The sequence below is a fragment of the Phoca vitulina genome, unplaced genomic scaffold (assembly GCF_004348235.1).
Source record: "Phoca vitulina isolate PV1807 unplaced genomic scaffold, GSC_HSeal_1.0 scaffold27, whole genome shotgun sequence".
NCBI classification, from domain to species: Eukaryota; Metazoa; Chordata; class Mammalia; order Carnivora; family Phocidae; genus Phoca; species Phoca vitulina.
Window position 1 is genome coordinate 21,369,592 of NW_022589730.1, and position 19,820 is coordinate 21,389,411.

The window sequence follows — 19,820 nt, forward strand, 5'->3', positions numbered from 1 at the left end:
CTCCCTTCATAACGAGCTTCATCAGCTGCACAGCCTCAGCTCTGAAGAGCGGGAAAAGAAGATGTAAACACCATGTTGAAAACGTAATGCACGATGAATTCTAAAGTGAATCCTCCATGTCAATCATGCAAAGGTGGCCCTCTAATCCTGAGCAGTGAGCAGAGATTTTCTGAGGCAGCATAAAGCAATGTAACGCATACAGGGCTGCAAGTTGGAAGACCCAGTCCAGCTTTTGTCCTGCCACAGAATAGGGGTGTGACCTTGAGCAAGTCAGGGGCTATCTTGGAGCCTTCCCTGCTTCATTTGCAAAATGAAGATACCAGTCCCTTATCTGCCTACCTCACAGGGTTATTGTGAGGATTAAATTGAACGATGCTCATGAAAGTGTTTTAATTCTCTCATCTGAACTCCCACAGTACTTTATATGTACCTCTTTTAGGGAATATCTTTTACTTTGTATGGTACACTGAAAAGATCACTGGACTAGAAACTTTGCACTTAAATCTTTCTTCTAATATTTACTAGTTGTGTAGTTTCTTAAGCAGTGTTTTTTCAGATTTTCTGAACAGAGTGATGCATGCTGATCCATAAAATGGAAATTATCATACCTGCCTTTTCTGAGGATCAAATGGGCTAACATTTAAAAAGTGATAAAGTCCTCTCTGAATATAAATTGGGAAACATCTGTATTTCATTGCTTTTCATTTCTAATACACACAATCATTTGCACATAGCTCTGGCTGACAAGAACTGAGTGCTTTTGGAGCACCAGGCAATAAGCAAATGTTTTAGGCACTAACAATTTTTGAAGTCGTCATAGCCTTACATGTCAGTTATGATTATTATTCCACATGAGGAATCTATCCCACATAAGGGCCACACAGCTAGTTAAGTTCCAAGCCAGGATTGAAACACATACAGTTGAATTCCATAGTCACATTACCCTAAGCTTTTGGCTACACTGTGTCACACTCCATAAGTAACTTTAGATTATGGAATGGGAAATACAATGTTCTATACATACACAAAAAATCTGCTACTCTGTCTATAACTGGTAAATAAATGATGCAAATCAACTTAGCCGTTAAGTCAGAAAATTGCTGGAAAGAAGCCTGTAGAAGAAATTTATGTCATAATTCTGAAAATATCAAGAAAGCCTGATTCTCTTCCAGGTTAACCCACTAACTATGTTAGGAGCAAGTTGGTGTAGTGATTGGGAACACCTGCTTTGGAATCAGGCCTGCATTATATCCCAGTTCTACCACTTACTAGCTGTATAGCAGAGATGACAATGTCTTCTTTAAGCCTCATGTGGACAATGTTTTGTTGTGGGGATGAAATAAGATAATTTATGTAAGAGATGCTTAGCCTGGCATCTGGCACAGTAAGTGTTCAATAAATGCTCTCACCATGAATGCTTACTCAGTGGCCTTCAGCATGAGACTTACTCCTGCCCTGAGTATCAGTTTCTAAATGTTTAAGTAGCAGAAAGTTGTACTATGATTCCAAAGATCACTTTCAATTCAATGATTTTTAGGTACAAGGAGGGGATAGCTGGGTATTTGTGAAGGAACTACATCTCTGTGAATCCTGGCTTTCAGGTTCTGTAATTTGTCCCGTTTCCTGACTTATGAAATGAAAGCACCCAAGGGGCTGAATAAAAAAAAAAAAAAAAAAAAAAAAAGCTGTTAACTATGGCACTTGCATTATTGACACCATTAACCAGTCAGACAGATTAATGATAATCTGAGCTAGAGTAATTTGCCTGACAAAGTCATTACTAGTCTGAGGCAAATGTTAAATCCACCACCTTTTAAAAAGCTATTGTGTTAAGGAGCTAAATAAACCTATATGAGCAAATAAGCATCACAGCTAACCGCTCAGAGACATATAGCATATATTTGCTCTAGTTGAGAGTGAGAAAATGAACAGGGATATTGGAATCAAATTTCAAAATCAACTTGCATTTTTTCTCAATTAAAAAATTTTTTTATTGAACTTCAGTTAACTTATTCATCCTCCTCAGTAACACAATTTGTTTTATTAATTAAGGAACTATCTATTAAGAATACCACATCTGTCTCTCTGCCACCTTTATCCAACTAGTTCCAATCAGTAAGTGTCTACAGAAGTCATGATACTAGACACGTGGGTATGGAATTATAAATAAGACCTAGTTTCCGTCATCAGGAAGAGAAACATGCATGTACTCAAACACAAAACTGGACAAAAGGTAGGAATAATATAATAGTAATCAAATTATAAGGGAAAAATTGATGATTTATGAGCTGGAGGATTGTGGGGAGATTCACATAGTAGTTGACATTGCAGTTCGAGCTTCAATTCAACAAATATTTTGTGAGTGTTTATTATGGGTCCCATATTGCTCTAGGTACTAAGAATAGCTCAGGGAATAAAGGAGATAAGAACAGCCCTGCCCACATGAAGCTTATATTCTGGCATCAAGAAAGGGGATTCAGGAAATACTAAGTACAAGGTGATAAAGCTGTGGAAAAAAATATGAATGAAAAAGGGCATAGGGAATGGGTATTGGTCAGATAAGACATCCAGAAGAAGGTGCCACTTCATCAAAGACTCAGTGCAATCCAAGGATCCACATGGATGTCAAGGGGAGGAACATTCTAACAGGCTGATCAGCAAGTGCAAAAACTTGAGGGAGGAGGATTCTTGGTATATTTAGGAAACGCAACGAAGCCAGTGAGACTGGAGAGAAGTGAGCAAATAGGTAAACGTTAAGAATACGTGATGAGTCTAGGAAGGTGACAAGGGACCAGATCAGGAAGGGTATCTGCTTGGTCTCTGAATGAGATAGAAAGTCATTGGAAGGTTTTGAAGCAGAAGGATAACAGGATCTAAGGTATGTTTTAAAAGATTTATTCCTGCTGCTGTGAGGGAACCGCCTTGAGAGGTTATTGCAATAGTTCAGATGACACTTGATGGTAATAAAAAGGGGTAAGAAGCGGTAAGATTCAGTATATGTTTTATTTTTATTTCTTTATTTGGCTTTATTTTTTTATCATGGAAAATTTTAAGCAACACAAAACTAGACAGAATGATACGATGAACCACTTTATTCCCATCACTCAGTTCAAAACTGAAAGTCTTTAGTATTATTTTATAACAAATACCAAGTATTATATTGCTTCCTGGATTCAGGATGTATTTTGATATTGCTGCTAAGACTTGATGATGTTTTTGGTTATACAATATAAGAAAAAGAAAAGAATTAACAATTATTCCAAGGATTTTGGCCTGAGTAATGAGAAATATGTAGATTTCACTGAGATAGGGTAATCTCTGTAATAATAAAGTATTTGGAGGGGGGATGAAGGAAAACAGGTATTTGGTTTTGTTGATACATTGTAGATACTCATAAGAAATCAAAAGTTAAGAAACCAAGGCAGAATTTGGATATATGATTCAGGACTACAGGTAAAATGTCAAGACCAGAGATACAAATTTGGAAGACATCAGCATACTGACAAAATATAAAGTCACAAACTGGATAAAAAGAGATCTTCAAAGCCTGAGCCCTGGGGCAATCCAATATTCACAGGTCAGGGAGATTTGGAGTAAAAAGTAGAAGCTAAAAATGAGTGGCCAGAAGGATTAGAGTAGAACCAGGAAAGTGTGTGTAATAGAACCCAAGGGAATGATGAGTGTCACAAAAGAGGAAGTGATCAAATATGACAAAATTTGCTTATTGCCCAAGTAATGTGAGGACTGAGAATTGACTATTGAGTTTAGCAACATGGAAGTCACTGGTGAACCTAGATAAGAGCAGTTGCTTGAAATATTAGGGATAGAATCATGACTGAAATACGAGGTAAGGTAAAGAAGAAGATAGCAGGAGGGGAAGAATGAAGGGGGGGAAATTGGAGGGGGAGATGAACCATGAGAGACGATGGACTCTGAAAAACAAACTGAGGGTTCTAGAGGGGAGGGGGGTGGGAGGATGGGTTAGCCTGGTGATGGGTATTAAAGAGGACACATTCTGCAGGGAGCACTGGGTGTTATGCACAAACAATGAATCATGGAACACTACATCAAAAACTAATGATGTAATGTATGGTGATTAACATAACAATAAAAAATTTTAAAAAAAGATACGAGGTAAGGTATTGGGATGAAGTTAGACAACTCAAGGGAATTTGCTATATAAGGGAATACAGAATGGAGTGGTAGAGGAGGGAGAAGATTGAGGGAAAATTTGTTGAGATGGAAAATACAACTGCATGTTTGTATGTTGATGAACAGGATCCACCAGAATGGAAAAATTTTATAATGAGGGGAGAGAAGGAATAGCTGAAGTTTTGTTCTTTTGTTTAAAAAAGGATGAAATCCAGTGCATAAGTGAAAGTTTGGCCATACTTGTTAAGAGTATGGGCAGTTTTTTATAGAAATTTAGGAGACATATTATATGCTGAAAGACACATTGGGTAGGTAAGTCAGATGATGATGATGATGATGATGATTACCATCTTTGAGCCTTATTTTCAGCCTCTTTCCCATATTGTCTCTGAGTTCACACTATTCTGAGCCTCTCCATACTGCCTATATGCAATGACTTCCCTGGATGCTTTGCTTCAATTCCTTCAATTAGTTCTCATAGCAATTCAGAGAGGTATAATGCATCTTCCCTCTAGCCATCATACCGAGAGATCTTATTCCCGTCTTTCACATAACTAAATGCACAAAGTCACACAGATGATAAACAGCAGCACCATTTTCAAATCCAGCCATTTAGACTTACTTAAGTGACATATGTTTAACCATTATAGGTTATAGGAACCACACTCTACCTATGTATAGATTGGATATAGACTTCCACTCAAAAGACTTTGTAAGTTATTATGTGCATGTCTTTATATAGAAATTTTATCATATTTAAATTTAAGAACATTCACATTTTTTTCACAGTAGAGTGAGTGATCCTAACTGTATTTCAGGAAGATAACTAGAGATGGTGAGGAGGATGGATTAGAAGGCAAGAAGCTATTGTCAGAGATCAGATCAGTGATGATGGAGATGATAGAATAAAGGGGGCATTGCTGAGCTGTGGCTGAGGTAGACTTGACAGGACAGAATACTAATAGCAGAGCCAAGAGGCCAGGAGGAGTAAAATATGACTTGGGTTTTTTGTTTGGTCGACAGGATGGAAGGTACTAACATATACCAAGAAAAGAGAGGAAAATATATTTAAGGAGAAGACAGTGAGTATGGTTTGGGGCAGGGTAAATTTAAGGTGGCTCCAGGAAATCCATATGGCTACATGAAGACAATTGGGCAAGAATTATTACCTCCAGTTTTCTTAGCTGCACACACTGAGATTCAAAGACTGCCAGGCTCATCGTAAGGTCACAGAGTTAAAGAGCTGCAGATGAGACTAAAATGAATGCCTACTTCTTTGTGGTAATGAGTGATCTTAGGGAACATAGGCTCTACGTGTATTATGTTTATTTCTTTCATTTTAAAGTCAGGTCAAATTATGAAAGAAAAGAGAAACTTAAAAATGATATACTTTATTGCTGTGGACTAGAAAGGAAATCATTTTGAGACACAGCATGAACAAAGTTGTACTGTTCCTTCTGATTATCATACTGCACTAAACACCACTCTGGCCAGTCCAAGCTATATTGTCCCTTTTGAATCCTGAGGGGCTCCTAAAGATCGCTATGAGTTTAGAGCACTCACACACTGGAGAGATTAGACTAAGCCTCACACTTGAATCCTGGCTTCTCCCCACACACTTTCTACTGGTACCTCAGTTGGCACAGGATTACTCGTGACAGCCATCTATTTCATTCTTCTACAGAAGAACGAACGGTGAAAGCCAGGATTCGTTTGAACTCAGCTCAATGAACAAGTGGGTCCCACTAGGGCACTTGCCATTTTTCTCTGTCTTTCCTTCTACTTCTCTCTGTTGCTTTCTTTTCACTCTCCCTCTCAACTTCTCCCATGCTGCCACCAACCCCCAAAATATAACATCTTTGTAGATGTATCAAACAGGTTACATTTCCCTTGGCTGGTAAACTTGACAGAAAGTGAATGCAGTCTGCATTCAAGGATGAAGGAAGAAGCTGCCTCATCCCAGAATACTCTGCCTACCAATGGGGGTCCATTTTAGACTGGTTCTATATAGGAGGAGGTTTAATATGGAAGAAAAGATATGGATCTCAGGATTCAGCCAAATCAACAGGCCAACATTTATGTAGATCCCAGTTGCCCTACCAAAATCCTCATCTCTTGAGGAACATAATGATGACATTCCATCCTTATGTGAGAGGCACAGTAGGTTTGCAGAGTACATTTGTAAATAGGTGTTGTTCTCTACAGAATTTTGGGATTTGGAAACACAGTGTTTCTCTGAAGCAAATTGAGCTTTTACATGTTGATCTCTTTGGCTGCCTTTAATTGGCAATACAGAAAACCCAAATGTTGATGAGGAGGAGAGAAAGTAAAAAAAAATGCCCAAAGAATAGAATGGAAAGGTCTATTAAGAAAGCTTCCGTGCTTTTCTGATTCCTTCTTTTTTTTTAAGTTTTTATTTAAATTTCAGTTAGTTAACATATTAGTAATATTAGTTTGGGTGTCTGATTCCTTCTAAGTGAAATGTTTACAGAGTGGCTTTATGCTTTAATCTTTTTTTTCAAGATTTTATTTATTTATTTATTTATTTATTTATTTATTTATTTGACAGAGAGAGAGAGAGAGAGAGAGAGAGCACAAGCAGGGGCAACAGCAGGGAGAGGGAGAAGCAGGCTCCCACTGAGCAGAGAGCCTGACGTGGGGTTCGATCCCAGGACCCTGGGATCATGATCTGAGCTGAAGGGAGACACTTAACCAACTGAGCTACCCAGTGGCCTCTATGCTTTAATCTTAAATAAAATTTCCCAAACCCGAACATGTTTATATTCAAATGTACTTGCTCAACTGTCAATAATTAATGATATATAATAATGATACCAGCCATATAGGCATTCAAATAAATATTTCAAAATGCCATTTCAAACGATATGGCAAACTAGATACTATATGAAAAACCCTTCTGTTATGGCACATCTAAAATGCAGACTCAGCTGAGCATGGAGCCCGATGTGGGGCTCCATCTCATAACCCTGAGATCACAACCTGAGCTGAAACCAAGGCTCGGATGTCTAATTGACTGTGCCACCCAGGTGCCACCATAATTTATTCTTATAGAAGAAATTGGAATTTACCCAATATCAAATTAGACTTACAAGTCAAACTTCAAAGTCTTAAAATCATGAAACATTTCAAGGAGAAAGTGTTGAGAAAAATCAAGAACAATAATAGATTGTAATCTTGAAACCAGACATATACAGAACACATTTGCCTACAAGTGGCAAGTGAAAAGAGGAACAACATGGGGTGTCTGGGTGGCTCAGTTGGTTAAGTGTCAGAGTCTTGACTTTGGCTCAGGTCACGATCTCAGGATCGTGATACCTAGCCCTGCATCAGGTTCCACACTTAGCATGGAGTCTGCTTAAGATTCTCTCTCTCCCTCTTCCTCTGGTCCTCCTCTCTCTCTCTCTCTCTCTCAAATAATAAATAAATAAAACCTTTAAAAAAGAGAGAAATAATAATTTCTACCAAATATTAGATACTCCTGTATGGCCTTTACATATGCAACCTAATTTAATCCTAACAAAAACTTTGAGAGCTAAGTATTATTATTCACTCTTTATTATACAGTAAAGTCAGGCTCAGAGAAATTATGTGGTTTTCTTGAGATCACATGAAGTCAATGACAGAGTTGGGATTACAACCTGGCCACTGTGGTTCTTTCATATCCTGTTCTGTTAATATACAGCCTAATTCTGTTTTCTGTTCATCACTTTGAAAATCAAGGAAATAAAAAAAAAAACCCTGGTTATTATATATTCACATGCTTGTCTTTTTTCAAGGAAGTTTCCTATAAATCCTATAAATGACTTTATTTGATGCTTTAAACAATCCCACTTTAAAAAAACACACACAGACCATGGAGGTATATTATCTCTGCATACTGATCAGTGATGGGCAGAGCTGAGATTCCACATGGTCTCCAAAGTCCCTGCTCAAGATCTCCTGCAGTTGCCTTTATGCCACAGTATACATCTAAAGAGATGGTGGATTAGGTGCTGGTAGCACCTACCTGTTGTCACCTTCTCTGGAGAAAAAGACCGTGAAGGTTTGAATGTTCCCTTTTGCTTCTGCAGGTGGGCGCCAGCTGAGACGGACAAACCGACTGGAAACCAACACAGGGACCACATCTCTGGGAGCGGAAGGGAGGACACTGGAGCTTGGGATAGCTAGGGAGGAAGAAGAGGAGGCTGTCAGAGGTGTTGGTGCCATGGACGGGAAATGTGCAGGAAGGCAAAACATTAGCAAACATAGAATGGTCCATTCTAAAGGAAGGAAAAAACACAAGGGAAAGCAACCAAACTAATGGAATCAAAGATATATTAGAATTCCTTGGAGCTTATGAAAGGGTGGCTAATTAATAACATATATGATTCTACTGCATATTTGTCCAATTTCCATTACTAACGGGATCCATAACAAAAAATGTTCTGTTTAGGCATGACACAGAGATACATAGCCATGGATAAATGCCTCAGGTAACCAAACAGTTATTGTAAAACCTTATTCTACTCAGAGACTGTTTATCCTGTTTTAAATACAATTTGAAGGAACAGCAAATCAAAGTCGATGGAAGCTAACCAAAAGTAGAAAGAGTTCTTACAGACTACCTGCTGGAAAGGAACTGACAGAAAAAAAATTCTACCAGACATAAAGATACACATTTGTCCCACGCTTGTAGAGTATCACTGCATGTATGGCAAAATTTAACAATTGTTATTCACAGGAATAAATCATCCACAATTGAAGAACTCATTTTTTAAATATTCGGGGCATTTATAATCTATAATAGAATTTTCTATTAAACGTGTATATTCATAATTCATCTTCTTATTTTTTTCAAGTTCCCAAGGGTAGGAAACATATGTTTCATTTTGACAGGTGATTTCTAGCCCCAAATCACAAGGACCCATTTGCCTACATTTAATCTTCAAACTGGCTTTTGTGGGCTATTTTCTCTAGTTCTTATCAAAATTAGTCTCCATCCTTAAATTCACTTTCTCCAGGGGCTGGCTGAATCACTATTCCTACTGTGCACTCACTCCTGTTAGCTAGAAAATCCACTGGGGTGAGGGCAGCTCTCTCACTTCCCAATGGTTCCAGAAACATTATCAATGGACAATACATACCAGTTACATACAGAAATAAGTTTTAAAGAACTGCAGAAAGCTTTCAGAGTTATTTCTGGCTCTATATATTCGTAGCCAACTTCTTTATATGTAAAATTTCCCCTTGCTTTTTTGGTCAACACAGTATTTGAAACAAATGATAGGTGGGCAGCAAGTTAGTCAATCTTTTGTGGAGAGTGGTGAGGGGAGAGAGAAGATTGATGCCTGGATATGTAGCATCTGTCTGAAAAATGTGGGTGATATTAAGCCTCCTAACAAAAACCTGTACTTCCACATACCATGGACATCTCAAAGTAGCACACTTTATGTGAATTTATCCTCCCCACCCCCTTCACTGTCCACTCGACCTGCTTCTCCTCCTGGGCTGCTCAACTCAGTTGTATCTACACTGTCCTCACAACTGTACAGCCCAGAAGCCTAAAAGGTACCCCCTACCCCTGACTCTCTCTCACTCATCCTTTCTAGGATTCCTCCTCCTGGACATCTGGTAAACCTACTCCATGTTAGCTCCACCGCCACACCATCATTCTGTCTTCCTAGAACTGTCACAGCTATCTCTGCTTTCTCCAGCTCCTCTGCTTTCCTTCCACTCATCTCCCTCAAATGTATTCTGTGTACAGACAGCATCCTGAATAAGCTTGTAAAAAGACACATCTGGTCATATTACTCTACTATTTATTTATCCTCAGGGTCTACTCTTTACCTCAGGAAATCCCTAAACTTTGAAATGGGCCTATTGGCCTGGCTCTTGTTGATCACTTTTCTTAGTTTGGTTTCCTCCACAAGGAGGCCCTGAGAAACGGATTTAAGTGCAAATAGTTTATTTGGAAGGTGATCCAAGGAAGTTGGGAAGTGAGACAGCGGGGAGTAAAGGCTAGAAAAAAATGACTTATCTGCCAGTTAGCACTGTGAGAAACTGGATGGCAACTCCACGGGGGACTCTGCGGGCCAGTGTGGCCCCGGCCTCTAAGTTATCTGTCTTGAAAGAAGCAGGCTGAGGTGATTATCCACCACTCCTCCACCACTGATTGAGGGTGATTCCAAGGGCCATCCTGTATAACAGCCTAGTATATTTCTGTTGCCAGAAAAATACCACTTTGGGGAGAGGCTTGCAAAGTTTCCACAGTAAGCAGCATCCATTAGCTCTACTCATCCAAAAAATATGCCTATCCAATGCCAACCCTTCTAGGTACAGAGGAGTCAATGGCAAAAAAATAGGCGAGGGCATTCCTCATCAAGCTCACATGGAGGCTCCCTGGCTTTCTCCCCCCGCATCAGATGGGGAATGTGCTCAGTTCATAACAAGGTTTGAGGGAGGAACATGCCACACAACAGCACGAACACCTAATCATCACACCTATGAATGATAAGAGGATCTGGAGGCTCCTTGGCTTTTTGCTGCTTGCACTAAGCAGGCTCTCCCCACGTGGATCCACTTTTGACTCCCTGAAGCCTTCCCATAGCAGCTCCCACTCTAACAGACCCATCTCATCCACCTAACTCCTACTGTCCCCCTTCACTTAGTTTAGTGTTATCTCCTCTGGAAAGAATGACCCAAAGTATTTGCAAAATATCTAACAAATGATAGTTAATATCTATAATATAAAACAAGTCCAAAAATCAATATAATAATAAAGAATCTTATCTTAAAGTAGGGTTCAACATGACAGTAAAAGAAATGTGCATTAAAATAAAATCTAAAAAGTCTGTCAGAATAAAGTATATTAAAAAAAATCTGTCAGAGTAGTAAGACTTTAAAGAATGTTAGTATCTAGGGTTGGTCAGGATGTGACACTCTCTTACACTGTCAGCTGAAGTTTGTAAGAGTAGCCTTTTTAGCAGATAATTTGGCAAAGTCCTTTAAAATGAAAAATATTCATACCATCAGACCATTCTCAGGTTTATAAATTTATCACCTAAAACACCCCCAAGTAACCCCTTTATCCATGCATCCTTGCAAAATCATAGCTCATTTTCTCAAAATGTAATACCTATATATCTTCCAGTTTAAAGCAAATGGGATCATTACTAGATTTTTTTTTCTACAAAAGATTTTCTAAAAACAAAATGTGATCCATGATGACTTATAAAAATCTTTTGAGAATTCTCAAGAAGTTAGACAAATTTGTTTTAAAAGAACAGGAGAGAAATTTTCAATTCCTTTTTCCCCAAAAGCCCCTCACTTAGAGATGGTATCGCATCAAAAATGAGGTGGTTTCCCCACCTATTCAGGGGCTGCCGAGAGGGAGAGCAATGGGAGTCTGTGCACGGATGCTTTTCTCCTCAGGCTTCCAAGAGTGCCTTCTCACAGAGCTAGTCTAGACGCAGATGACACAGATAAAGCTCAGAATAGAATTAATCATGGACTCTTTTACCTCAATTTAAACAGTCCTCATATGAAAAGGAACAGACACATTTTTAACAAAGGGATGACTTCTTTATACAGGGAATTAATTTTGTTCTTACTAATCCTCCATGCTTTCTCTCAACAGTAACTCCTCTCCACATAACATCTCAATAAGGAATCAATCAGGACTTTTTTTCTTTGCTCTTGGAGGCCTAATCTCCAGTCTGGCCCTAATCTCCCTGGCCCTTACTGTTGCCATGGTTACAGCTTCTTTATCTGTTGTCATGGAGAAGAGGAGGCGAATTTACCATACTATAACATAGTCTTTTTTTAAATTTATTTATAAGAATCTCTTTACTAAAAAAAAAAAAAGAACAAAAAAAGAAAAAAAAAGATTATCATAATAAAATCCAGGAAAAGGAAGTGATTTCTGAAAATAATAGAAATTCAAAGAATAGTTTTGAAACTTTGGTTTTTAAGTTACTCATTACTACTACTACTATTTTATGATGTCAGTGCAATAGCCTTGGTAACAATTACATTATTGGGTTAATTTTTCTATAAAGCCATGTCCTGTCTAGATACCAGAGAGTTTGTCTCTCTTAGAATTTTACTATGTAATGTTTACAGACATTAATTTTTCCCTGAGCTTATTAACTGCCTGACCTCCACTCCCTATGAGGCACATGAATGATGATAAGATGTATTCACAAAAACACAAAAATATTTAATTTGCATTAAACATCAAACAAGCAATAGGCTTATTTCCTTGTCATTCCCCATACTGTTAACTAAGATACTATAAATGTAACCACCAGATCAACTAGATCTTTTATTCACATCATCTCCTTATTAGCCCGAAGATTTAAGTAAAATATAAATAAGTAACATTAGGGGCACCTGGGGGGCTCAGTCATTAAGCGTCTGCCTTCGGCTCAGGTCATGATCCCAGGGTCCTGGGGTCGAGTCCCACATCGGGCTCCCTGCTCCACAGAGAGCCTGCTTCTCCCTCTCCCACTCCCCCTGCTTGTGTTCCCTCTCTTGCTGTGTCTCTCTCTGTCAAATAAATAAATAAAATCTTTAAAAATAAATAAATAAATAACATTAGGGAAATTAAAGGAACATTTAATTGTTCTCAGGGCAAACTTTATTTCTTTTCCTTTTGTATTTTTTTCTTATTGTTCTCTTGACCCCAAACTCTAGCTTTTAATTTCCAAACGAAGAAGTAGATAAAATTTACATTTTGGTTTAAAGTTTTTATAGTTCACAAAGTAATTTTGCAAACTTACGAAAAAGATGCTCGGCTGTATATGGTTGAAATTACAAAGAATAACAATTTTTTTCTAAAGTTTCATGTTATTTCCAATATTCAAAGAATCATGGCTTTCTAGCTAGTATATTGAGAACTTTAGTAAAACTAAGAAATGTGAGTTAAAAAAATAATGATTTGAAACCACTTTTTATTTTAAATTAATATGAATAGAAGTTAATGATCTCCATAATATTTCATTAAATTTTAATCTTTACATAAAAGAATTTATTGGGTTAGTCTCTAAAATGGAATAATCAATATTTATTGAATGTCTATCAAGTTCCTACTGTTATGCTTGAAGTGAGGAATTATTTTTAATTGTTTCTCTGCATTTTAGTGAAGATCAAGTGTAGTATCTGTTCTTATCAGTTTAGTATCTGATATGTTCTCTATCCCAGGACATGTATTCAATGGATTTTTGGAGCAGGGAGATGGAATAGGAGCTTGCTCCATCCACTCCATACATGGACCTAGTATTGCAGTACTTCCAGGAATGGTGCACCCCCCCCACACACAAAAATTACTTTTAAACTCCGGATTTTTCCCTAAGAGAATAGGAAACTACTTTTTAAGACATAAGGTGTATACATGTAAGACAATTACTAAGTTTGTGATAGTCTCTTATTTATAAACAAATTCCATCCTAAATTTTCAGTAGGGTGGTTGTTTAGAAATCAGACATACTATCTCATTAAACCATTTCTAGTCTGTTCCCAGAAACCTATTTATCATTTTACAAACTATCATAGTAGTACTGCTATGGAATTGGATCATACATATATGAATTTTCTTTGGTAAATCAATTTATGCATCCAATCATTAATCCATTCAATATCTATGGAAGGATTACTATGTGTCAGGCATTGAGTGAAGGCCTTTTTAAATCCATCTCCCAATTCCAGAGAGGAAAGCCAGTTCAGTCATTAGTAATTCTCCCTGCCCCAGCTTCACCAACAAGGATCCACCTCCTCTCACTTCCCACAATTCTTCTCCCATCCCAGCTCTATGTTCTCACTTGTCTTGGGCAGAAGTAAGCCTGAGAAGGACACAGGGGAAGGTCTCTGGGGTCACTGACCTTAATAGGTTCCATGAAGACCTCATGCTTTCACCTCTGCTACTTTTGTGTGCTGCAACCTGAGCTGGAATGTCACCATTCCTGCCCTGGCTTAGAAGACTCTTTTTCTGGACTTGCACAGGAATAGGAGAAGTCCCCTCTGGAAACTTCTTACACTGAACTCTAATGGTCTAGTCATTTTTTTGGTATCTTATACCAAATTGTATTCTCTGTAAGAGTAGAAGCAAAGTCTACACTGTTCACCAATCTAATCCCCAAATCTAGTACCATATGTTTAGTGACATCCTAGGCATCCAATACATTCTTGTAGTGTTAACTAAATGAAAGGCATTGCACAAGTGTGAAATTATAATGTTGAGACTCTAAGAAATTTCCTTTCAAAACCCTCAAAAATGGGTATTTGAGGTTATGTACTGGAAGGGGACAGAGCTATTACTACAAGCTGGTCATGCTAATCATTATTACTCTGCTAATAAATTACAAAGTAGATTAAAAAGCTGAACTCTGAGGAAGGTTCCAAGGGAATGTAGATTTATGATGAGACTACTTCATTTCAGACCAAATGAGAAGGGAACATGTTCCTAAAATCCAACTATGTGTCAAAAAAGGTAGAAGATGTGTTCATATAGGAATAATTCTTAAGAGAAATAATGCTTTCATTACAAAGCAGAGCAGAAGCCTGAGAAGTTTGAGCTGATCTATGCATCCAGAAAAGAACCTGGGGATCTGTTATAGGAAGTGTGATTGTTATCCGCAAACTATATATCAAAGAGAATTGCCAGGACAAGGGTGAGAAGAATTACCTGTGTCCACACAAAGATATAAGATGAAAAAAAAAATTCTAGAAGGTATTATCATATCAGCAGAGATAACTACATCTCTCAAAGTTTGAAGTCTTTTCAAAAGACAAAATGAGAGGAAAATAATATCTGGTAAACTGGTCAACCTAGACATGTGTGAACCAATTATATTCTTTATTTTCATTTTGTTTATTTAAGGAAGTAGCTTTTAAAAGGGTTTATCCAGAATGGAGCAGACGTCAGGCAGCTTGGGAAGGTGGCTAGTCCAACCTTTTTGTAAATAAGTGGATTCGACTAGAAAACCACAATTAAATAGATGGGAATTGGATCCCTGCTCTGCTACTCTGTGACTATGTGACTTGGAAAGCTATTTAGCTTCTCTGAGCCCTACACTCCACATTTAAAAACTGATCCAATTTATTTGACATGCAGGGCTATGTGATGATGTAAAATAGGTTTAAAGGGCTCTCACAGTACCTGGCATATTATAAATACTCAGTGAATGGTTATTGTTATTTATCTGTCCTCAGATTCAGAAAACAGAAAGTCTGCTTCTGCTGACCCAGTTTCATGATATCTGGTTGGAAATCTAGGATCCCTACTGGAAAGGCTTTGGGAAGGATTTGGGCTACTTCTGATAGGTCAAGTGAGTTGGGGACAAGGGTGCTTCCTCCATGCAAGGATAGGACTTGGTCATCTCAATATCTCTCCCTATTTCCTTTATCAGGTTGCAGAAAAAATTCATCCTTTGTTTTCCCTTTTTTGTCATCCTACACGTCTACTTCAGCAAGAATGTACTTCATTTCAGGTCTCTTCTCTCTTTGTATTTTCTTACTAATCATTGTACCCTTCCCATCTGTCACTATTCAAGGCTTTGTGAAGCCACCTTTAATCATCTCTCTCATCAATGTCTCTTCCTGGCATCTTTCATCAACTGTAGGAAAGCTCCACTTCTACCCAGTCCCCAGCTCCCTTTGTTTCCATCTTTCCCTTGAGTTTATGTCACTGAATTGCTAGTTATTATTTATCCCTTCTCCATGCCCAGGGACCCCAAATGTGCCATTTCAATCATTCCCCTGTCACCAGAGCTTCCTCTAGGGATAAAGACTGACAGGCTGTGACATCTCCCCTCCCATCTCTCATGTGCCTTTATCAACATTCACCTTGTCCTAGCCATATGGCGCTTTGTCCCGGGCTGCCATGCAATCCTCTTCTCCAGCCGTGGAGAACACCTAAAGAACACATGCATTGCTGATACAAATCAGCATGGTAGGCCTTATGAAGCAGTGGTTTTTTTTTTCATGCAATTTCCTTTGGTAATAAGACACTACCAAAATAAAATAACTAACAAGCTGTGTTGTTAAGAAAAAAATAATTGAATCAGTGTTAGGTAGTCTTAATTTTTTTTTTAAGTTTTTAAGTTTTTTAAGTTTTTGTATGAATTTTTGTGGTAAGAAACTCAAGTAAAAGTAAGTTGAAAATAATACAAATTAAGTAGGAAGAACTAAGAGTTTAAGTTACTCTCTTTAGTAATATAGATACTATTAAAAACTGCTTTTACTATTTCTGGATACTAAGTCACCCACAGCTCAAAAAAAAATGTGCAATCTCGCTTGATGGCTCAGTGAGTTCTACTAATGGCAAACTTCCAACTTTGTCCAGGGGATTTAAAATAAATTTTAAAATAATTTATTTAAAGTTACCATATAAGTGTACCCGTGGAAATGCTCATTGCCAGGATGGGCTAGTTTCAGTGTTCTGAAATGCCTCTGAGAATCAGAATTTCAGAACAACACACTCACCAAATGCTATCTTTCTGGTAGACAAGAAGAGAAAAAGTGTGGGAGGCAGCATCTCAGGCCAGGAGTGCATTGACAGGGCATGGAGCATCCATGTGCAGTACACTTGGCTCTAACCCCTAGCTACTCATCCTCAAATTTTATAGCCTCCAAAACATATTAAAGGGAAATAAAAAAGAATAAAAGAGGATATAAAACTAAGATAAATTATTACTTATTCCAATTATGTTTATACAAGTAGAGCCTTATATCACCACTATGAAGTCACTGAAAAACTATAGGGGGACACAGAATGCATATGAGAGATGTTTCCTTAGAACCCTCTTTCTTTTTTAGTTCGATACATCAGAGAAACAGAAAGAGAGAGAGCGAGAGACAGAAAGAGAGGAGAGCACAAGCAAGAGAGGCAATCCAATTCTATTTAGTCCCTTTTCTGGGAAGTGAGATAGTGAGCATGGAGAACTTGCAGCCACAGTTGAGTGATCACTCACATAAGCTCACATTTTTTTTTTTCTTTTTTAATGTACTGAAGTAAGGAAAATGATAGTAAAGCTGTAAACCATAAAAGAGGCTTATTGGCCTGAACCTAGCACTCATACTTCAAATCCATTAAGTAGGCAAACAAAAGGAATAACCATCAGAGATGATTAGGTAATAAAAACACATTATATAATCATAAATTGTGGTTGTGAATCAAATTCCAGTATTCTTTTTGGTGACTCTAAATAGAACAGTATTAATTCCCACAGAAAAAGATGGGTCTTTTACAAAGTCTTGTTTGATTTTTTAAATAATCAACAAATGTGTTGATTTACCCAAAGGCCCATTTCAATTTGAATTATGGTTGGCAAATCTATTGAATAATTCCAAATATAACATACGGCATGTATTATTTTGAAATATAGGACACAGGTATTCAGCTATGATAATAAATGTATCTATTTCAAGTTTGATTCTTGGTTGCTATTACAACTAAAGCAAAATATATGTTTGACCTATGTTCATCATCATGAAGATGTATGATGGATGACATTTTTTCTGGAGCAAAGTGAAAAGAATCCTAGGATTGCAATTAGGAGGTAGGTTATATTGTCTTTCAGTAAGTAGCTGGACAGATAGCTTCTAGGTTAAGGTAGGTTATAAGATTGCTACCACTAAGGTTCTATCATGCTGGGAAACAAAGTATCTTCCATCTTTGTCTCTTTTTCCTGTTTGTTTTCCTACTTATTTCTCTCTTTTTTTCTCTGAAGCTGATTCATCCAAATTTGAAACAGAATCTGGAACCCAATGGCAGTTTCACAGCCCACTTTGGGGATAATGACTGTATTTAAAGATAACATAATACAGAAAAAAAAAAGTTTGGAATTAGGATGTTAAAACAATGGAATTCTGTGCCAGAGTCACTACTGACGATACAACCTTATTATAAGGTCTTCTGTCTCTGAATTTTTTCCATCATCAAAACCTATGGGGAGGCAGTTGTGAGAATATGACAAAAAAAAAAAAAACCCATAAAGAAAAATAAATATTACCATATTGAAATTAAAGCTTTTGTACGGAAAAGCATAATGAATGAGGTTGAAATATGCATGACAAATTGGAACAATATTTTTAATAATATTACAAAGGACTGATTTTCCTAATGTGCAAACTGTTGTCACAAATTAACTAAACTAATCAAGAGAAGAAAGCAAGTAAGAAGGGCAGTCAGAAAAGATGGGAAAATAGTATAAGTATATGCAACTTTCATTTCAATATGTTTGAAAATTCTTATTATCTCCTCAGAATAATTACTAATTCCACCAAAAATAATTATGTCACTATAAGGGATGTCAGCATAAAAATAAAAAGTACTGGAGCACCTGGGTGGCTCACTCAGTTAAGCATCTGACTGGAGATTTCAGCCCAGGTCATGAGATTGAGCCCCATGTCAGTGTTTTATAATTTCCAGATTATAGATCGTTCATCTCTTTGGTTAGGTTTATTTTTAGGTATCTTATTTTTGGTGCAATTGTAAATGGGATGGTTTTCTTAATTTCTCTTTCTGCTACTTCATTATTAGGGTATAGAAATGCAAGAGTTTTCTGTACATTGATTTTGTATCCTGTGATTTTACTAAATTCATTTATCAGTTCTAGCAATTTCTTTGATGGGAGTTTTTAGGGTTTTCTATATATAGTATCATGTCATCTGCAACTAGTGAAAATTTTACTTCTTGTTTACTAATTTGGATACCTTTTATTTCTTTTTGTTGTCTGATTGCTGTGGCTGGGACTTCTAGTACTGTGTTGAATAAAAGTGGTGAGAGTGGACATCTTTGTCTTGTTCCTGACCTTAGGGAAAAGTTCTCTATTTTTTCCCATTAAAGATGATGCTAGCTTCACATTTTTCATACATGGGCTTTATTATGTTGGGGTATGTTCCCTCTAAACCTACTTTGCTGAGGTTTTTTATCATGAATAGATGTTGTACTTTGTCTTATGCTTTCTCTGCAGCTATTGAAATGATCATATTGTTTTTATCCTTTCTCTTGTTGATGTGATGTGTCACGTTGATTGATTTGCAACCACCCTTGCATTCCAGGAATAAATCCCACTTGATCATGGTGAATGGTTTTTTTAATGTATTGTTGGATTAAGTTTGCAATATTTTGTTGAGGATTTTTGCATTTGTGTTCATCAGAGATACGGGCCTGCAGTTCTCTTTTCTTGGTAGAGTCTTTATCTGGTTTTGGTATCAGGGTAATGCTTGCCTCACTGAATGAATTTAGAAGCTTTCCTTCCTCTTCTATTTTTTGGGGCAATATGAGAAGAATAGGTATTAATTCTTCTTTAAATGTTTGGTAGAATTCACCTGTGGAAACCATCTGATCCTGGACTTTTTTTTTGTTGGAAGTTTTTAGATTACTGATTCAAAGACATTACTAGTAATCAGTCTGTTCAAATTTTCTATTTCTTCCTGGTTTAGTTTCGGGAAGTTATATGTTTCTAGGAATTTATCCATTTCTTCTAGGTTGTCCAATATGTTGGCATAAAAGTTTTCATATTATTCTCTTTAATCCTTTGTATTTTAGTGGTGTCAATTATTTTTTTTCTCTGCTTTCATTTCTGATTTTGTTTATTTATATCCTCTTTGTCTCTCTCTCTCTCTCTCTCTCTTTTTTTTTTTTTTTTTTTTTTTTTTTTTTTTTT

General features: G+C 37.2%; 1 protein-coding gene and 2 non-coding genes across 5 annotated transcripts in view; 1 reads left to right on the forward strand and 2 right to left on the reverse strand.

Moving 5' to 3' along the window:
- DCC (DCC netrin 1 receptor) overlaps positions 1-19,820 on the reverse strand; it is a 1,149,203-nt gene that overhangs the window by 348,465 nt on the left and 780,918 nt on the right. For all 3 annotated transcript variants that reach the window (XM_032422885.1, XM_032422886.1, XM_032422884.1), the window contains exon 8: positions 8,180-8,336. In XM_032422885.1, coding sequence (XP_032278776.1) covers positions 8,180-8,336 — 157 coding nt within the window. The remainder of the gene's footprint in view (positions 1-8,179; positions 8,337-19,820) is intronic.
- On the reverse strand, positions 10,569-10,672 carry LOC116643883. The gene has a single exon (XR_004301663.1). It is a non-coding gene; the product is annotated as a small nucleolar RNA U13 (small nucleolar RNA).
- LOC116643860 lies at positions 13,273-13,462 on the forward strand. Its single transcript, XR_004301644.1, has one exon. It is a non-coding gene; the product is annotated as a U2 spliceosomal RNA (small nuclear RNA).